The sequence below is a fragment of the Hyla sarda genome, chromosome 4 (genome assembly GCF_029499605.1).
Source record: "Hyla sarda isolate aHylSar1 chromosome 4, aHylSar1.hap1, whole genome shotgun sequence".
NCBI lineage: Eukaryota > Metazoa > Chordata > Amphibia > Anura > Hylidae > Hyla > Hyla sarda.
In genome coordinates, this window is record NC_079192.1 from 48,151,983 (window position 1) to 48,173,516 (window position 21,534).

At 43.8% G+C, this 21,534-nt stretch overlaps 1 protein-coding gene across 4 annotated transcripts in view; it reads right to left on the reverse strand.

Moving 5' to 3' along the window:
• Nucleotides 1-21,534, reverse strand: part of LOC130367870 (C-type lectin lectoxin-Phi2-like) — a 113,796-nt gene that overhangs the window by 48,374 nt on the left and 43,888 nt on the right. For 2 of the 4 annotated variants that reach the window (XM_056570793.1, XM_056570790.1), the window contains exons 3-4: nt 20,152-20,289; nt 16,209-16,346 (exon numbers count right to left, since the gene is read on the reverse strand). In XM_056570793.1, coding sequence (XP_056426768.1) covers nt 16,209-16,215 — 7 coding nt within the window. In that variant the 5' untranslated portion in view covers nt 16,216-16,346; nt 20,152-20,289. Of the gene's footprint in view, nt 1-16,208; nt 16,347-20,151; nt 20,290-21,534 lie in introns of those variants that run through there. The other 2 variants (XM_056570791.1, XM_056570794.1) reach the window with 2 other exon arrangements.

The following is a 21,534-nucleotide window of genomic DNA, read 5'->3' on the forward strand; positions in this document are numbered from 1 at the left end:
CTAATAATGCTAAAAATGATATAGTTAGGATTATGCGGAAACTGCTATCTTTTTTATAAAAAGGGGATATATCTACGCGATCGTTGAAGCCCAGTGGTCCCTGAGCCTCCAGGTGCAGAATCCACTTCGCTTCAGATCGTAACAGTCTGGTGTCCCTATCTATGGTTGAGGGCATATTTTTTAACTATTTCAAATCCTGCAAATTTTATGTTATCTATATTATAATTGTACACCTCCCTCATATGCTGAAACATATGAGCTTACCAGAGAGCTTACCAAATTCTGACAGATTAAGGGCAGGCAAGCCTTCCACTTTCAATTCCTTGATTACCCCTGGTAGTCCCATTGACATCTTTCAGCAATCTGTACTGAAGGATGTCAAAGCACTTATTTACCCCCCCCCCCCTATGCAAAAAAAACTTTCTTCTAAAGAACAGGATGCTATTAAATGGATATCTAGTCGTCCTGATTTAAAAATTTCTCGGGCAGATAAAGGGGGCAGAGTTGTAAATGAAGCTCATGCAGATAAAGCAACAATATGAAAATGAAGCTCTTCGCCAATTGGGAGACAGCAGGGTGTACACTATGTTGAAAAGTGATCCTACCAAAAAAATTCTTGATGAGTTAAGGTCCTTCCTCAGAAAAAATGTTTGTAGTGGAATTTTAGAGGCAAACACGGCAGAGCGCCTTTTGCCTATGCATCCATCAAAACCAAGATGGTATTTGCTCCCCAAAGTCCACAAAAAACTTACCCCTCCACCAGGGCGGCCCATACTAGCTGGGCGAGGATCAGTCACCGAGTATTTATCAAAATAAGTTGATTGGGCACTGAGGCCAATTCTTGGCTCAATGCCCTCAGACGTCAAAAATACTAGAGATATTATACACTTTGCTGAGTCCTTCCATTGGCAGAATAAGTTCTCTCTTGCAGCCATTGATGTTGAGAGCCTGTACACCCGCATCCCACATGATGCGGGTGTGCAGGCGATCCGATCTATCCTCCAGAGCTCCAATAAGAGCACTGAGTTTATCAATTTTCTATGTGATGCTTTATATTTTATTTTGAATCACAATACTTTTTTCTACAATTCTACATGGTACAAACAAGAGTCGGGTACCGCTATGGGGAGTCCTACATCATGTTCCTATGCTAATTTATTTTTATCATTTTTTGAAAAAGAATACATCTACAGTCCATCTAATCCATTTTTACATATGTGGATGATGTTCTAATTGTTTGGGAAGGCGATAAATCTTCATTTGATGCCTTTGTAAACCATCTGAATAGGATAAATGAAATGAATATGCTGTTTACCAGTGAGTTCGGAGGACTAAAAACTGAGTTCTTAGACCTCGAGGTGTATGTAGAAAATCAAAAATTGCAAGTAAAAGGATATCGAAAACCAATAGCTAAAAATACTATTTTATACTACCATAGTTCACACCCAAAACAGACTAATAACTCTATTCCGCATAGCCAATTGTTACGGTTAAAAAGGAATAACAGCAAAGCATCAGTATTTCAACTACAAGCTGAGGAGCTATCAGTTCGGTTGTTGAAGAGAGGTTATCCGGAAAAAATTGTCAAAAATGCTTTAACCAGAATCAATAAAATCCCCAGGACACATCTCAGTCACAATACATCTAAGAAAAAATATGAATAAGAAAACGATGAACGATTCGTGTTTGCATTTAAAAATAGTTCTATGAATACAGCGATACAGGCAGCCATTAACCCCTTCATGACGGAGCCCATTTTGGCCTTAAGGACCGGAGCGTTTTTTGCACATCTGACCACTGTCACTTAAACATTAATAACTCTGGGATGCTTTTAGTTATCATTCTGATTCCATGATAGTTTTTTCGTGACATATTCTACTTTAACATAGTGGTACATTTTTGTCGATACTTGCATCATTTCTTGGTGAAAAATCCGTAAATTTGATGAAAAATTTGAAAATTTTGCATTTTTCTAACTTTGAAGCTTTCTGCTTGTAAGGAAAATGGATATTACGAATACATTTTTTTTTGGTTCACATATACAATATGTCTACTTTATGTTTGCATCATAAAATTGACGTGTTTTTACTTTTGGAAGACACCAGAGGGCTTCAACGGTCAGCAGCAATTTTCAGATTTTTCACAAAATTTTCAAACTCAGTATTTTTCAGGGACCAGTCCAGGTTTGAAGTGGATTTGAAGGGTCTTCATATTAGAAATACCCCATAAATGACCACATTATAAAAACTACACCCCCCAAAGTATTCAAAATGACATTCAGTCAGCGTTTTAACCCTTTAGGTGTTTCACAAGAATAGCAGCAAAGTGAAGGAGAAAATTCACAATCTTCATTTTTTACACTTGCATGTTCTTGTAGACCCAATTTTTGAATTTTTACAAGGGGTAAAAGGACAAAATGTTACTTCTATTTGTAGCCCAATTTCTCTCGAGTAAGCACATACCTCATATGTCTATGTAAAGTGTTCGGCGGGCGCAGTAGAGGGCTCAGAATGGAAGGAGCGACAAGGGGATTTTGGAGAGTACGTTTTTCTGAAATGATTTTTGGGGGGCATGTTGCATTTAGGAAGCCCTTATGGTGCCAGAACAGCAAAAAAAAAAAACACATGGCATACCATTTTGGAAACTAGACCCCTCGGGGAATAGACACCTACATAAGAGACTATACCTCAAAGAGGTAAGTAATGTGCATGATAGAAGCTGTTACGCCGAGCGCTCCGGGTCCCCGCTCCTCCCCGGAGCGCTCGCTACACTCTCTCCGCTGCAGCGCTCCGGTCAGATCCACTGACCCGGGGCGCTGCGATTCTGCTTCCAGCCGGGATGCGATTCGCGATGCGGGTAGCGCCCGCTCGCGATGCGCACCCCGGCTCCCGTACCTGACTCGCTCTCCCTCGGTCCTGTCCCGGCGCGCGCGGCCCCGCTCCCTAGGGCGCGCGCGCGCCGGGTCTTTGCGATTTAAAGGGCCACTGCGCCGCTGATTGGCGCAGTGATTCCAATTAGTGTCTTCACCTGTGCACTTCCCTATATCACCTCACTTCCCCTGCACTTCCCTGCCGGATCTTGTTGCCATTGTGCCAGTGAAAGCGTTCCTTGTATGTTCCTAGCCTGTGTTCCAGACCTCCTGCCGTTGCCCCTGACTACGATCCTTGCTGCCTGCCCCGACCTTCTGCTACGTCCGACCTTGCTTCTGTCTACTCCCTTGTACCGCGCCTATCTTCAGCAGCCAGAGAGGTTGAGCCGTTGCTAGTGGATACGACCTGGTCACTACCGCCGCAGCAAGACCATCCCGCTTTGCGGCGGGCTCTGGTGAAAACCAGTAGTGACTTAGAACCGATCCACTAGCACGGTCCACGCCAATCCCTCTCTGGCACAGAGGATCCACTACCCGCCAGCCGGCATCGTGACAGTAGATCCGGCCATGGATCCCGCTGAAGTTCCTCTGCCAGTTGTCGCTGACCTCACCACGGTGGTCGCCCAGCAGTCACAACAGATAGCGCAACAAGGCCAACAGCTGTCTCAACTGACCGTTATGCTACAACAGTTACTACCACAGCTTCAGCAGTCATCTCCTCCGCCAGCTCCTGCACCTCCTCCGCAGCGAGTGGCCGCTCCTGGGCTACGCCTATCCTTGCCGGATAAATTTGATGGGGACTCTAAGTTTTGCCGTGGCTTTCTTTCCCAATGTTCCCTGCATCTGGAGATGATGTTGGACCTGTTTCCCACTGAAAGGTCTAAGGTGGCTTTCGTAGTCAGCCTTCTGTCCGGAAAAGCCCTGTCATGGGCCACACCGCTCTGGGACCGCAATGACCCCGTCACTGCCTCTGTACACTCCTTCTTCTCGGAAATCCGAAGTGTCTTTGAGGAACCTGCCCGAGCCTCTTCTGCTGAGACTGCCCTGTTGAACCTGGTCCAGGGTAATTCTTCCGTTGGCGAGTATGCCGTACAATTCCGTACTCTTGCTTCAGAATTGTCCTGGAATAATGAGGCCCTCTGCGCGACCTTTAAAAAAGGCCTATCCAGCAACATTAAAGATGTTCTGGCCGCACGAGAAATTCCTGCTAATCTACATGAACTTATTCACCTAGCCACTCGCATTGACATGCGTTTTTCCGAAAGGCGTCAGGAGCTCCGCCAAGATATGGACTCTGTTCGCACGAGGCGTTTCTTCTCCTCGGCTCCTCTCTCCTCTGGTCCCCTGCAATCTGTTCCTGTGCCTCCCGCCGTGGAGGCTATGCAGGTCGACCGGTCTCGCCTGACACCTCAAGAGAGGACACGACGCCGCATGGAGAACCTCTGCCTGTACTGTGCTAGTACCGAACACTTCCTGAGGGATTGTCCTATCCGTCCTCCCCGCCTGGAAAGACGTACGCTGACTCCGCACAAAGGTGAGACAGTCCTTGATGTCTACTCTGCTTCTCCACGTCTTACTGTGCCTGTGCGGATGTCTGCCTCTGCCTTCTCCTTCTCTACCGTGGCCTTCTTGGACTCTGGATCTGCAGGAAATTTTATTTTGGCCTCTCTCGTCAACAGGTTCAACATCCCAGTGACCAGTCTCGCCAGACCCCTTTACATCAATTGTGTAAACAATGAAAGATTGGACTGTACCATACGCTTCCGCACGGAGCCCCTTCTAATGAGCATCGGATCTCATCACGAGAGGATTGAACTTTTGGTCCTCCCCAATTGCACCTCGGAAATTCTCCTTGGACTTCCCTGGCTTCAACTCCATTCCCCAACCCTGGATTGGTCCACTGGGGAGATCAAGAATTGGGGGCCCTCTTGTTCCAAGGACTGTCTAAGACCGGTTCCCAGTAACCCTTGCCGTGACTCTGTGGTTCCCTCAGTAACCGGTCTCCCTAAGGCCTATATGGACTTCGCGGATGTTTTCTGCAAAAAACAAGCTGAGACTCTACCTCCTCACAGGCCTTATGATTGCCCTATCGACCTCCTCCCGGGTACTACTCCACCCCGGGGCAGAATTTATCCTCTCTCTGCCCCAGAGACTCTTGCCATGTCTGAGTATGTCCAGGAAAATTTAAAAAAGGGCTTTATCCGTAAATCCTCCTCTCCTGCCGGAGCTGGATTTTTCTTTGTATCCAAAAAAGATGGCTCCCTACGTCCTTGCATTGACTACCGCGGTCTTAATAAAATCACGGTTAAGAACCGCTACCCCCTACCCCTCATCTCTGAACTCTTTGATCGCCTCCAAGGTGCCCACATCTTTACTAAATTGGACTTAAGAGGCGCCTATAACCTCATCCGCATCAGAGAGGGGGATGAGTGGAAAACGGCGTTTAACACCAGAGATGGACACTTTGAGTATCTGGTCATGCCCTTTGGCCTGTGCAACGCCCCTGCTGTCTTCCAAGACTTTGTCAATGAAATTTTTCGTGATCTGCTATACTCCTGTGTTGTTGTATATCTGGACGATATCCTAATTTTCTCTGCCAATCTAGAAGAACACCGCCAGCATGTCCGTATGGTTCTTCAGAGACTTCGTGACAATCAACTCTATGCCAAAATTGAGAAATGTCTGTTTGAATGCCAATCTCTTCCTTTTCTAGGATATTTGGTCTCTGGCCAGGGACTACAAATGGATCCAGACAAACTCTCTGCCGTCTTAGATTGGCCACGCCCCTCCGGACTCCGTGCTATCCAACGCTTTTTGGGGTTCGCCAATTATTACAGGCAATTTATTCCACATTTTTCTACCGTTGTGGCTCCTATCGTGGCTTTAACCAAAAAAAATGCCGATCCCAAGTCGTGGCCTCCTCAAGCGGAAGACGCCTTTAAACGACTCAAGTCTGCCTTTTCTTCGGCTCCCGTGCTCTCCAGACCTGACCCTTCCAAACCCTTCCTATTGGAGGTTGATGCCTCCTCAGTGGGAGCTGGAGCTGTTCTTTTACAAAAAAATTCTTCCGGGCATGCTGTCACTTGTGGTTTTTTTTCTAGGACCTTCTCTCCGGCGGAGAGGAACTACTCCATCGGGGATCGAGAGCTTCTAGCCATTAAATTAGCACTTGAGGAATGGAGGCATCTGCTGGAGGGATCAAGATTTCCAGTTATTATTTACACCGACCACAAGAACCTCTCCTACCTCCAGTCTGCCCAACGGCTGAATCCTCGCCAGGCCCGGTGGTCTCTGTTCTTTGCCCGATTTAATTTTGAGATTCACTTTCGTCCTGCCGATAAGAACATTAGGGCCGATGCTCTCTCTCGTTCCTCGGATGCCTCAGAAGTTGAACTCTCTCCGCAACACATCATTCCACCTGACTGCCTGATCTCCACTTCTCCAGCCTCCATCAGGCAAACTCCTCCAGGAAAGACCTTTGTTTCTCCACGCCAACGCCTCGGAATCCTCAAATGGGGTCACTCCTCCCATCTCGCTGGTCATGTGGGCATCAAGAAATCTGTGCAACTCATCTCCCGCTTCTATTGGTGGCCGACTCTGGAGACGGATGTTGTGGACTTTGTGCGAGCCTGCACTATCTGTGCCCGGGATAAGACTCCTCGCCAGAAGCCCGCTGGTTTTCTTCATCCCCTGCCTGTCCCCGAACAGCCTTGGTCTCTGATTGGTATGGATTTTATTACTGATTTACCCCCTTCCCGTGGCAACACTGTTATTTGGGTGGTCGTTGATCGATTCTCCAAAATGGCACATTTCATCCCTCTTCCTGGTCTTCCTTCAGCGCCTCAGTTGGCTAAACAATTTTTTGTACACATTTTTCGTCTTCACGGATTGCCTACGCAGATCGTCTCGGATAGAGGCGTCCAATTCGTGTCTAAATTCTGGAGGGCTCTCTGTAAACAACTCAAGATTAAATTAAATTTTTCTTCTGCATATCATCCCCAGTCCAATGGACAAGTAGAAAGAATTAACCAAGTCTTGGGTGATTATTTGCGACATTTTGTTTCCTCCCGCCAGGATGACTGGGCAGATCTCCTTCCATGGGCCGAATTCTCGTATAACTTCAGAGTCTCTGAATCTTCCTCCAAATCCCCATTTTTCGTGGTGTACGGCCGTCACCCTCTTCCCCCCCTCCCTACCCCCTTGCCCTCTGGTCTGCCCGCTGTGGATGAAATTTCTCGTGACCTTTCCATTATATGGAGAGAGACCCAAAATTCTCTCCTACAGGCTTCATCACGCATGAAGAGGTTCGCGGATAAGAAAAGAAGAGCTCCTCCCGTTTTTTCCCCTGGAGACAAGGTATGGCTCTCCGCTAAATATGTCCGCTTCCGTGTCCCTAGCTACAAGTTGGGACCACGCTATCTTGGTCCTTTCAAAATTTTGTGTCAAATTAATCCTGTCTCTTACAAACTTCTTCTTCCTCCTTCTCTTCGTATCCCTAATGCCTTTCACGTCTCTCTTCTTAAACCACTCATCCTCAACCGTTTTTCTCCCAAATCTGTTCCTCCCACTCCTGTTTCCGGCTCCTCGGACATCTTCTCTGTCAAAGAGATCTTAGCCTCTAAAAAGGTCAGAGGGAAAACTTTTTTTCTAGTGGACTGGGAGGGTTGTGGTCCTGAAGAGAGATCTTGGGAACCTGAGGACAACATCCTAGATAAAAGTCTGCTCCTCAGGTTCTCAGGCCCTAAAAAGAGGGGGAGACCCAAGGGGGGGGGTACTGTTACGCCGAGCGCTCCGGGTCCCCGCTCCTCCCCGGAGCGCTCGCTACACTCTCTCCGCTGCAGCGCTCCGGTCAGATCCACTGACCCGGGGCGCTGCGATTCTGCTTCCAGCCGGGATGCGATTCGCGATGCGGGTAGCGCCCGCTCGCGATGCGCACCCCGGCTCCCGTACCTGACTCGCTCTCCCTCGGTCCTGTCCCGGCGCGCGCGGCCCCGCTCCCTAGGGCGCGCGCGCGCCGGGTCTTTGCGATTTAAAGGGCCACTGCGCCGCTGATTGGCGCAGTGATTCCAATTAGTGTCTTCACCTGTGCACTTCCCTATATCACCTCACTTCCCCTGCACTTCCCTGCCGGATCTTGTTGCCATTGTGCCAGTGAAAGCGTTCCTTGTATGTTCCTAGCCTGTGTTCCAGACCTCCTGCCGTTGCCCCTGACTACGATCCTTGCTGCCTGCCCCGACCTTCTGCTACGTCCGACCTTGCTTCTGTCTACTCCCTTGTACCGCGCCTATCTTCAGCAGCCAGAGAGGTTGAGCCGTTGCTAGTGGATACGACCTGGTCACTACCGCCGCAGCAAGACCATCCCGCTTTGCGGCGGGCTCTGGTGAAAACCAGTAGTGACTTAGAACCGATCCACTAGCACGGTCCACGCCAATCCCTCTCTGGCACAGAGGATCCACTACCCGCCAGCCGGCATCGTGACAGAAGCACCACCAAAAATACAGAAAAAATTATGCACAAATAAACAGCAAAATAGAAGAAAGTTAACAAAATCTTTATTAGAATGTATCATTGATTAAAAAACAATAGTACATATACATAATAAAACAAGGCACCGAAAAAGACTACAGATGGGTAGGTGGGGACTGGAACTAAGTATAGAGAGGTAATAAATATAAGTATGAGGTCAAAGGGCAATAAGAGTAAATATCAAAAGTAAAATCGCACCAAAATACTGCTGAACGCAAGCACGAGGGCAAGGAGGGAATAAACAAAGGGACCAGACCCAAGGACCAGAGGGAACAAGTATGCCAGACCTTACCTACCAACCCCAACGATCGTTTCACCACTAAATGGCTTCCTCAGGGGGTGTGGCTATCCTACCTTCTCACCAGCCTAATATACCGCATTACAGCCAATTACATCTCATCACATTTAGATTGACATGAATTTCCCCAATCAATACATCCTAAGAAATATCACCGCCCATAAAACCTGGCTGTATCCAATGGTGTTCCGGGTTTACCTGGAGATAGTGTCCGCCAGAACTCACATGTCCGGGACGCCGTCGGCGTACTTCCGGTTAAGAGCCGAGTCACATGATCAATGTGATCACGTGACCGGGCTTTCAAGCAGGAGAACGCAGGCGCAGTCCGGATCAGGAGGCGCAAGCGAAAATAGAAGAGAAAGCGCGCAGGCGCAGAAGGGAAAAAGAAGTGAAGACATGTGATAAGTGTACCACGTGATCGAAACAAATAAAATAACAAAAATCAAGAAAGAGGAAAGTGTGGACATGAGTGGAGTGAAAGAAGGGAATGGGAGTGAGTGGGAAATAAAAAGTAAAAAGTGAAACACTGCAAACCAAACGTGAACATGAGGAAATTTTTAATAGATTACCTAATACACACAAATAATGATCATGCAGTGAGTAAGGTAAAAAGAGTTAGAAACATAAATATATAAATGCTACCTAAAATGAATAAATAAATTAATTCATTTAAGAAATTACAAATAGTGAATAAATGAATAAATAAATAATGGATGAAATATAGTTCATAAAAAAAATGTCATTGTCTATTATTCTTATGTTTTATATTTAGAATATTATATATATGTGAATAGTGTAAATGTCAAATATACAAAATAACCTTAAATAATAGTAAGGAATAGATAGACTTAATACAAGATGCAAATATCCAAGAATAAAGATTACTAATGGAAAGGTGCTAAAAGTGAGTAAGTGTAATATTAATTAGTAAGTGAAAAACAGGAGAATATGTGTATATATAAGTGTATGTGAGACACTGGTGGGTGAAACATGAAATAAAGGTGCAAGTGCAAGAATATAATAAATACATTATAAAAATGAAAATGTATAAAAAATAGATGCATGGAAAAATATAAATCTATATGTGTATAAGTATATGTAACAAATAGTTAAAATATTAGTGCATGATAAACATCAATACATGTGATAGCCAGGTATACATATGATAAAAAATACAATGGGAGAAAAAAGGGGGAATGAAAATAAAAAAGGGGTCTGGCAATACTTGGATAGGCAGGCGGATGACTAAAAGCATGGGGAACGGTAAGTAAGAAAATAGTAGACTGGATGCGGATCAATACAAAATTAGATTATGCATAAGTATAATATTTTACAAGGGTTAGGCAGCTAAACGGCTACATAGGCAATACAAGGTGCTAGTGCATATTACATAACAGATAGACTCATGGGAGAAGGCTCGAAGGTGGCTCAAAGGCGCAGGAGACAACTCTGCAAAGGAAAAAAAAGGAGAGAAAGAGAAAAGAAAATGAGAACTAGGCATAAAACTTAGATTAAAAACCAAGAATAAAAACATTGTGAGAGCCTAACCTAGGACGGTCACAACAGAAAAAGAGAGGACGGATCAGGGTGCGGAAAATGATTTAGCGTCAAGGAACCCCACTAAAGATATGAAACGAATGAGGGCAATGGAATCGAAACTACCTCATAAAAGGCATCCAGGGTATGACTGAAGGAAAAAAGGAATTACAAAAAGGGGGAAAAACTAAGCGAGTCATTAAGCCCCAGGGGATAGATGGTTTTTAATTTAAAAATCCAAAAAACCTCCCTTTGGGCCAGTAATTTTTTCCAATTCCCTCCACGTTGGCCAGGGAAGATTCGATCAATACCTCGGAATTGAAGACCAGAAGGATCGCAGGAATGGAAAGACTTAAAATGACGAGGTATTGTAGTCAATGCAGTTTCATCTTCTTCATCTTTGGCTGACCGGATGCCCAAAACGTGTTCATGAATCCTCTTCTTAAATTCCCTTGTGGTGAGACCTATATGGATCAAACCACAAGGGCAGGTAGCATGGTATATAACGCCAACCGTGTTACATAAGATAGTATGTGTGATCTTTTATTCACACATAACATGGGATAAATGTAACATGGGATAAAGTGAGCCTTTATACCCCACAGGTGTTTCACGACTTTTGCAAATGTAAAAAAAAAAAAAAAAAAATTTTTACCTAAAATGCTTGTTTTCCTAAAAATTTTACATTTTTAAAAAGGGTAATAGCAGAAAATACCCCTAAAAATTTGAAGCCCAATTTCTCCCGATTCAGAAAACACCCCATATGGGGGTGAAAAGTGCTCTGCTGGCGCACTACAGGTCTCAGAAGAGAAGGAGTCACATTTGGCTTTTTGAAAGCAAATTTTGCTCTGGGGGCATGTCTCAGAAGAGAAGGAGTCACATTTGGCTTTTTGAAAGCAAATTTTGCTCTGGGGGCATGCCGCATTTAGGAAGCCCCTATGGTGCCAGGACAGCAAAGAAAACCCCACATGGCATACCATTTTGGAAACTAGACCCCTTGGGGAACGTAACAAGGGGTTAAGTGAACCTTTATACCCCACAGGTGTTTCACGACTTTTGCATATGAAAAAAATAAATAAAATTTTTTACCTAAAATGCTTGTTTTCCCAAAAATTTTACATTTTTAAAAAGGGTAAAAGCAGAAAATACCCCCCAAAATTTGTAACACAATTTCTCCCGAGTACGACGATACCCCATATGTGACCCTAAACTGTTGCCTTGAAATACGACAGGGCTCCAAAGTGAGAGTGCCATGCGCATTTGAGGCCTAAATTAGGGACTTGCATAGGGGTGGACATAGGGGAATTCTACGCCAGTGATTCCCAAACAGGGTGCCTCCAGCTTTTGCAAAACTCCCAGCATGCCTGGACAGTCAACGGCTGTCCGACAATACTGGGAGTTGTTGTTTTGCAACAGCTGGAGGCTCCGTTTTGGAAACAGTGGCGTACCAGACGTTTTTCATTTTTATTGGGGAGGGGAGGGGGGCTGTGTAGGGGTATGTGTATATGTAGTGTTTTTTACTTTTTATTTTATTTTTTGTTAGTGTAGTGTAGTGTTTTTAGGGTACAGTCGCATGGGCGGGGGTTCACAGTAGTTTCTCGCTGGCAGTTTGAGTTGCGGCAGAAAATTTGCGGCAGCTCAAACTTGCAGCCAGATACTCACTGTAATCCTCCGCCCATGTGAGTGTACCCTGTACATTCACATTGGGGGGGGGGACATCCAGCTGTTGCAAAACTACAACTCCCAGCATGCGCTGACAGACTGTACATGCTGAGAGTTTTAGTTTTGCAACAGCTGTTGGCACACTGGTTATGTATCACTGAGTTTGTGACCTAACTCAGCGTTTCACAACCAGTGTGCCTCCAGCTGTTGCAAAACTACAACTCCCAGCATGTACGGTGCATGGTGTACATTGACTGCTGAGAGTTGGAGTTTGCAACAGCTGGAGGCACACCGGTTGTGAAACACTGAGTTAGGTAAAAAAAAAAAAAAACTCTACGTTTCACAACCAGTGTGCCTTCAGCTGTTGCAAAACTACAACTCTCAGCAGTCACCGACAGCCAACGGGCATGCTGGGAGTTGTAGTTATGCAACCAGCAGATGCACCACTACAACTCCCAGCATGCACTTTAGCTGTTTGTGCAAGCTGGGAGTTGTAGTTATACAACAGCTGAAGGTACACTTTTCCATAGAAAAAATGTGCCTCCAGCTGTTGCAAAACCATAAGTCCCAGCATGCCCATAAGGGAATGCTGGGAGTTGTGGTGGTCTGCCTCCTGCTGTTGCATAACTACAGCTCCCAGCATGCCCTTTTTGCATGCTGGGAGCTGTTGCTAAGCAACAGCAGGAGACTGTCACTCACCTCCAACGATCCACGCCGCATGAGGTCAGTCCCTCGTCGTCGTCGCCGCTGCTCCTGGGGCCCCAATCCCAACATTGACGCCGGGGATCGGGGTCCCCAGCACCCGGGGTGCACGTCCCGCACCCGCTCACGTCCTCCGGAAGAGGGGCGGAGCGGGTGCGGGAGTGACACCCGCAGCAGGCGCCCTGATTGGTCGGCCGGTAATCCGGCCGACGAATCAGGGCGATCGTGAGGTGGCACCAGTGCCACCTCACCCCTGCAAGCTCTGGCTGTTCGGGGCCGTCAGAGACGGCCCCGAACAGCCAGTAATTCCGGGTCACTGGGTCACTGGAGACCCGATTGACCCGGAATCGCCGCAGATCGCTGGACTGAATTGTCCAGCGATCTGCGGTGATCGCCGACATGGGGGGGCATAATGAACCCCCTGGGCGATATGCCGGGATGCCTGCTGAGCGATTTCAGCAGGCATCCGGCTCCGGTCCCCAACCGGCTAGCAGTGGGGACCGGAATTCCCACGGGCGTATGGATACGCCCTCGGTCCTTAAGGACTCGGAATGCAGGGCGTATCCATACGCCCTATGTCCTGAAGAGGTTAATAAAAATTGGCATATTTTACAAGAAGACAAAGACCTTGATAACACCGTATTCAAGAGACCGATCATTATGTACCGTAGGAACAAAAATCTAGGTGAAATAATTAATTCTGCATGCAAAATATCTACCGATCAAAAGGAGAATTGGCTAAAACAAGCAGCACCAAAAGGAAGTAAAAAATGCGGTAGTTGTCCGCAATGCAAATTTAACATCAATTCCGATACCATAAAAATAGGCCGTACATATTGCTCGATGCATAATTTAATAACCTGTCGCACCTTATTTGTGGTGTATGCTCAATTTGTAGCTGTCAACGGTTTTATATAGGTAAAACTATCAGACCTTTAAGAATCAGAATACGTGAGCATCTTTATTCCGTCAAAACAGGAATTGGTGCCCCCCGCTTTGTTCAGCATATGAGGGAGGTGTACAATTATAATATAGATAGCATAAAATTTGCAGGGTTAGAAATAGTTAAAAAATATGCCCTCAACCATAGATAGGGACACGAGGCTGTTACGATCTGAAGCGAAGTGGATTCTGCGCCTGGAGGCTTAGGGACCACTGGGCTTCAACGATCGCGTAGATATGTCCCCCTTTTTATAAAAAGATAGCAGTTTCCGCATAATCCTAACTATATCATTTTTAGCATTATTAGTAGATACTTTCCAATTAGTTTTAATGCTTTGATTCTGTTCTAGTTGTTTAATACTTTTCCTCACCTGAGTAGATCACATGAACACCACGTCACCACACCTGCAGATAAAATGAACCTAGCGCGATGACGTAACTAGAGGCCGGAAGAAGCGCTTGCTGCGCGAAATAACCGGTGATAGCCTCCGAGCGCTATGCATCCTGACCTGTCGGCATCTCCGTCTAGGAACACAGGGTCAGAAGCCTTGCGGTGAGTGCAGATAGCTCTTTTTGTTCTGTGGTTACATAGTACCTGACACACCTTTGTATCGATTGTTTCCAGCACCTCCGCTGACTCCATACTTCAACGTCTCTTCTGCTGCCTCACTCTTGAACGCATTAGGTTACCTAATTAAAGGGGAACTCCGGTCCTCAATTTTTGGCCTTTAGGCTTACTTACGTTTTAAGTTGTTGTGCGACCATTTCCATGTTTGTTTTGTAGCGTTTTACAGTATTTTTTATTCTCTCCGGTCTCCCACGTCTCCCTTGTCCTCATGGCTGCATTTCAGGGAGAGTTCACCACTCCTAGTGTGACGGGAGTGGGAAACTCTCTCTGAGTTAAATACTCATCCCATTTAGTTGGTCTAAGGCCCCTCATCTCAGCCAAGCCAGATCACCCTGCTCTGTACTGACGAGGGGCAAGTACCCCGAAACAGCTGTCTGCAGATGACCCCTCTCCTTCTCCCATGTCTCCTTGAAGATACAGCCCAGCAGTTTGGCCCTGTGATCCGCCCCCTCCCCACCACCACATAGTCGCCGATACCCCCCATGCCCCCGCCCCACAGCCCACGCCCCTACCCCGATCACAGATTCTATTGTTTTTTTATTCGATCTCTTGTGCAGCATGGTGTGCGATGTATAGCTTAGGGAACCTTTGCTGTGTATCGTGCTGTCATGCTTTGTGTGATTGTAATTTATTGTATGACTTGTAATGACTGAACGGACAATAAAGCTCTTTCAATAAACCCCGAAACAGCTGTCTGCAGATGGGTGCTCTTTCCTTCTGGAGAGAGAGAGAGAGTTCTGGCTTGGCATTAATTCCGATTAGCTTTTTATATTCCGTAACTGGAGCTAAGCTGATACCAGGGAACATCGCCCGAAAAGGTGATGTAATGAGCTGATTTGCATATTCCCCTACCCAGAATGCCTGCTAAGTGCTTAGTGGCCCTTGAAAGCTCCGTCACACCAGACGTGGTGAACTCTCCCTGAGTTAAATACTCATCCCGTTTACATATATATATATATATATATATATATATATATATATGTATATATATATATATATATATATATATATATATATATATATATATTTATTTATACAATTAGTCCATAAATGTCCATTAAAGTATTTTCTGGTTCAGCTTCATTCTTACTAAACACATCCCTATAAGAAGAACCCCTACATGTGTAAACACTTTATCTTAACAAAATAATAACTCTACTCATAATAGAAACAACAACAATAATAAATTCCAGCATGCCTCCACATTCTTAGCGGGGACATCCCCGGTCCTCAGAGCTCCTGCACTTCAGATTGTCCCTCACACACAGTTTCCCATGTAAGCAGCGCCAAGTCAAGTCCCAAAACTTTAAGGGGATCCTGATATTCAAAAGCCTCGAACCAATCTCCAGATCCCAACTTGGGCAATGGCCTCGGAAAAAAGGAATACAGGACGCTCTTGTCAAGGAATTTCCTCAACAGAGTCATAATCTCCAACATCCCCAGACCCCACAGACAAATTACCTTCAGAACCGGGGTAGCATAAGCCGGGAGATGCCCATTTGGTGTTCAAAGATCCTTCACTTGCCCTCCTATCTCTCATTCCTGGAAGAAAGGCTGAAACCATCCCCTACAGGAGGAGATCCATGGAGGAGCCCTCTCTTTCATAAGGTTTGTTACTGTATATTGGTCTTAAAAAAGGTATTCACTAGGAATACCATGGGATTGACCATACACAACACCCCTTATCTCCTCGTACTGTAAGAAACCTCCCTGTTCACTAGGTTTAGTCTATTCCCCCATAACATTTGAAGAACACACAGTAGACCTGGATCCAGAGAGGTTCTGGCAACTTTCAAACACTGCCCAGATATATCAGCAAAGGGAGCAGGAATGTTTTCATCAGGTCAACCCTTTCCCGGAGGGCCAAAGACCAACCCTTCCACTGATCCACCTTCTGAGAGGCGATCTTGTTCCAAACGCTGAGCAGCGGAGTACCCCTTTAAGCCTGCTGTCTAATAAGTCTTATATTTCCTTGATTGAACACTCGTTCTAAGGTGAGGATCCATGGGATGGCGCTGTACTAGCAGGAGCTAAGTATGATTTACCTTTCATTCTTGTCTAATTTTGAATATTCTTCTTTTCTTTAGTCTTCTGTGCTGTATACTTAGTAATGTTAATTTATGTCCTGGTCAGTATGAAGTGTCACTAATAACCTCGGCATATAGAATATGGGTATTTATTTCCTGATAACATGGAGAGCAACAAAGAAAAGGGAAGTGAGTACCTATAAAGGAAACTGCTACTCTAAAATTAGCCAAACTTCCTTACATTATTGCATGGCGATAGCAAAAATTCAGATTCTGACATTAAAGGGAATATGTAGGGGATGTGTAGGAAAAAATGACATAATAGTTACTGTAACATTTTTATACTAAACATTTTCTGAAATGTTTTTTTTATGTTTCTTTCTTATTTTCTATTTTAATATTTGTATTAGAAAATGATCTCAAAATTGTGAAGTTTTTTAGAGGAGGGTTACATATGCCTACCCTCCTCTGATTGACAGTGGGAACTGCCTGAAGTTTTTAATTTTGTATTGGGGGACAGCCTTGACCTCTAGGTATGCCTGTGAAAGTCCATTTGCCCTTACTTATGCCACCGCTCAAGTCCATGTACCTAAATATATACAACTACACGACCAACTCTTCCTTATCCCCTATCGGCTTCAATCTGATTTGGACACAGGCTGAATTTTAATGGCCTGTGTAAACTTTTTAATTGACGCAGAACATAACAATTTTTGTAGGCAATAAATTAGTCAGCAAATTATACAACAAATTGTCAGTGCATATAGGTCTACCAGATAAAAGAAGAACCTGTTTACACATTTGATTAATTTAGAACAATACATTTTTTTTGTAATCACTAGTCAGTGCACGGATCTGCAAGAAGAAAAAATCAGTTTTGTTTTAGACCGGGGTTTATTCCTTATAGCATGTCTAAACATTTCATTGACAAAAAATTACTTAAACTAAAATAATTTTTTTTTCTTGTAATCACCTTATCTTGACTAAGAAGAGTCAATGCATGGGTCCATCAGCAGTAAGAAGAGCTTAATTTCATTTGGACACAGGCTGAATTCTTACAGTTTTTGTAAATGTTTACCTGATGCAAAACAGTATTTTTGGGTGACACTAAATTGGATGAGCCTGTGCACTCTGTAGTCGGAGAGGACATTGTGTTTCAGACTGGTGGGAAGTCTTGTGGACTGTACTAATGGGGACTGAATGAAATTCGAATCAAATGATCTCTTGGAACAATATTCCTCCCCTGAGTGCTCGGAATCAGGTTGCTAGCAAATTATTTGCACCTTGACAAGTCTACTACTTCTGCAAGTTTGTGTTATTTTGTTCAAGATAGATTGTAATCTGTGCAGTAATGCCACATGTAATGCCAGAGGGAATTGTTGCCAGAAATTTGATGGCAAAGGATGAAGGACATTGGGAGCCATTACTTGATTACTTTGAGCTGAGTGGCCCCTCTAAGACTGAACTTTGAAATAAAAGTGAAGTTTTAGTAAGCATGTTCTGCCACCGGCATTCTTAGCCCTTTATTTTTGCTTGTTATCCTACAACCTACTGCAGCACCTGTCCTCAGAGCTCAGAAGAATGATGGTACTGGTGGGGCAAAAGGGGACGAGTTTAAGAGTATTATTCTGCAAATACTAGTCATCCTGTGTTGCAATGGCCATGGCATTTCCCGCTGCAGAGTCAGTTGTGTATTAGTGTGTATTAGTGGCAGTACCTGCAAAATCAACTTGATGTAATACTAATTGACATACTATTAAGTCAAGGTGCAGAAAGAATGTTTTTTTTTAAACATTTTTTATTTTTAAGCATTTATGACAATGAATATTTTGGTTACAATGGTAATGTAAACACACAATACTAGTCAAATGTTATTGCCCCAGGACCTTTACCATCTAGGGTCTGTACCCTTCTGATCTCGTTATACTCCTGAAGTGGACTATGAAGAAACAAATGTCCAGCTTAAGAAAGTCTACAAGGTCTGTGAATGGACAAAACAGGTTAACAACCTCAACTTGAGACTCCATATCTTAGTATAAAGCAGAGTCTAGAAGCTTTTTCTTCTGTAATGCTGAGGATGAGTTGGCTTCTAATGATGAAATTATTATTTAGTCCCTGTATTGCAATTTTTCACTTCAAAAAGCCAAAGATACAGAAAGCAAAATAGTTAGAAAACAAAAAGTAACACAAAATATACAGTACTTTTACAGTGTTTACAGCATAAAGCATCAGGTCCAGAGTGAGGACGATACAATATAGACAGAGACTCCATTACAAATAGAAAAAAATCTGCAACCACTAAATACTGGTTAGCAATAAAGAAGGGGCCAGTAAGAGAGGATCCCCTATACCTGATGACACTACTATAATAATAAAATATAGGTGCTTAATCCTAACTAATAGAAATCTTACATAAAAAGCTTATAGTAATGTTCGCATGACGGAATGTCCGCATGGAGGATCTTTATGCAGACATTCCGCAAACTGCGGGGCGTCGGCATAATGTGCCGCACTAGGACCGCACAGGAATGCAACATCCCCTAAACGGCTATGCATTCTGTGCGGACTCCACACAAAGAATGAACGTGTTCATTCTTTGTTCAGACACAGAAAACGGAATTTCCATGCTGGAAACATTTGGCACGAAAATTCTGCTGTCTGTACAGAGCAGCAGAATCCAGTTGAATTCAGCAGGACTCTGTTGTCTAACCTTTGCCTATGACAATCATTATATAGTCAATTACATAGTCACACACTGATAGAGAAGAAATCAACCTTTTCCGATCTGGGTCACCACAGTCATGAATAAGTGTCTGATTTCTGCTGAGAATCGGCTGATAACTCCTCCAGGCAATGACTATGGTTAATCTTATAAAACCATTCAATGTTGTTCCACAGACATGGAATGGTCGTCTCAGCCACCAGTAATAAAAAGCAGAGAAAAGATCTGGTGAGGTAAGGCAAGCTGTATGCAATAATAAAGGGAAGCAATATAGCTGGATGATTCTCCAGTCTTAGACCAGTGATGGTGTATTATCTCAATCACCGTACACCAAAAGTAGGGAGCTCTCCCACCATATAAGCGATATGAATCTTTTCAACCATCCTATTGCCAACAGTGATCAGACTATATGAAAACAGCTTGTATAAGACTGCAGGAACCTGATACGACCTTTACAGAACTGTATCGTTTGCTTCTTAAGCTATGCCAGAAATGGCACAAAAGTAACTAAAAGTAACAGATCGGGAGTTATTATTTGGGCAAGCAGGCTGCATTGCGAGCCATTCCTCGGCCAGCTGAGACATTCATATCATTTTTTGCATTGACTTCTATGCAGAGCAATGGATGGATCTCTCGGCCAGCTGGGGAGTTGAGCGCAATGCAGCCCGCTACCCCGACTAATATCTCACTACTACAGCGGGTCTCATGAGTGAGATTAAACTACCATAGAAAGAAAAAACAAGATGGGTTAGGGTCAAATTTATACCGAAGCCTTTTGACCAAGGGGAAGCTCCCTGGTCACTAATACCCTTATTTATTTCCCACCCCTAAAACTTAGCTTTTATTTAGCTTTTAATAAATAATGGAAAAATTTGAAAAAAAAAAATATAATGATGGGTCTCTAAAAACACAGTCCTGTGGTGTGTTTATCAATGTGTATATATTATTGCTGCGTTCACATGTGATGGGTTATGAATCACCAGTGACCTGCTGATACCCTGGTGGATTTCACTTCTGACAAACTATTAGGACTGCTGGTAAAACCTAACCATGCCCCCTCTACATGCCCACCTAACCATGCCCACGTTCTGAGAGGAGATCTTGTTCCAAACGCTGAGCAGCGGAGTACCCATTTAATCCTGCTGTCTAATAAGTCTTATATTTCCTTGAGTGAACACTCGTTCTAAGGTGAGGATCCATGGGATGGCGCTGTACTAGCAGGAGCTAAGTATGATTTACCTTTCATTCTTGTCTAATCTTGAATATTCTTCTTTTCTTTAGTCTTCTGTGCTGTATACTTAGTAATGTTAATTTATGCCCTGGTCAGTATGAAGTGTCACTAAGAACCTCGGCATATAGAATATGGGTATTTATTTCCTGATAACATGGAGAGCAACAAAGAAAAGGGAAGTGAGTACCTATAAAGGAAACTGCTACTCTAAAATTAGCCAAACTTCCTTAAATTATTGCATGGCGATAGCAAAAATTCAAATTCTGAAATTAAAGGGAATATGTAGGGGATGTGTAGGAAAAAAATGACATAATAGTTACTGTAACGTTTTTATACTAAACATATTCTGAAATGTTTTTTTCTTATGTTTCTTTCTAATTTTCTATTTTAATATTTGTATTAGAAAATTATCTCAAAATTGTGAGGTTTTTTAGAGGAGGGTTACATATGCCTACCCTCCTCTGATTGACAGTGGGAACTGCCTGAAGTTTTTAATTTTGTATTGGGGGACAGCCTTGACCTCTAGGTATGCCTGTGAAAGTCCATTTGCCCTTACTTATGCCACCGCTCAAGTCCATGTACCTAAATATATACAACTACACGACCAACTCTTCCTTATCCCCTATCGGCTTCAATCTGATTTGGACACAGGCTGAATTTTCATGGCCTGTGTAAACTTTTTAATTGACGCAGAACATAACAATTTTTGTAGGCAATAAATTAGTCAGCAAATTATACAACAAATTGTCAGTGCATATAGGTCTACCAGATAAAAGAAGAACCTGTTTACACATTTGATTAATTTAGAACAATACATTTTTTTGTAATCACTAGTCAGTGCACGGATCTGCAAGAAGAAAAAATCAGTTTTGTTTTAGACCGGGGTTTATTCCTTATAGCATGTCTAAACATTTCATTGACAAAAAATTACTTAAACTAAAATAATTTTTTTTTCTTGTAATCGCCTTATCTTGACTAAGAAGAGTCAATGCATGGGTCTATCAGCAGTAAGAAGAGCTTAATTTCATTTGGACACAGGCTGAATTCTTACAGTCTTTGTAAATGTTTACCTGATGCAAAACAGTATTTTTGGGTGACACTATATTGGATGAGCCTGTGCACTCTGTAGTCGGAGAGGACATTGTGTTTCAGACTGGTGGGAAGTCTTGTGGACTGTACTAATGGGGACTGAATGAAATTCAGATCAAATGATCTCTTGGAACAATATTCCTCCCCTGAGTGCTTGGAATCAGGTTGCTAGCAAATTATTTGCAACTTGACAAGTCTACTACTTCTGCAAGTTTGAGTTATGTTGTTCAAGATAGATTGTAATCTGTGCAGTAGTGACCACATGTAATGCCAGAGGGAATTGTTGCCAGAAATTTGATGGC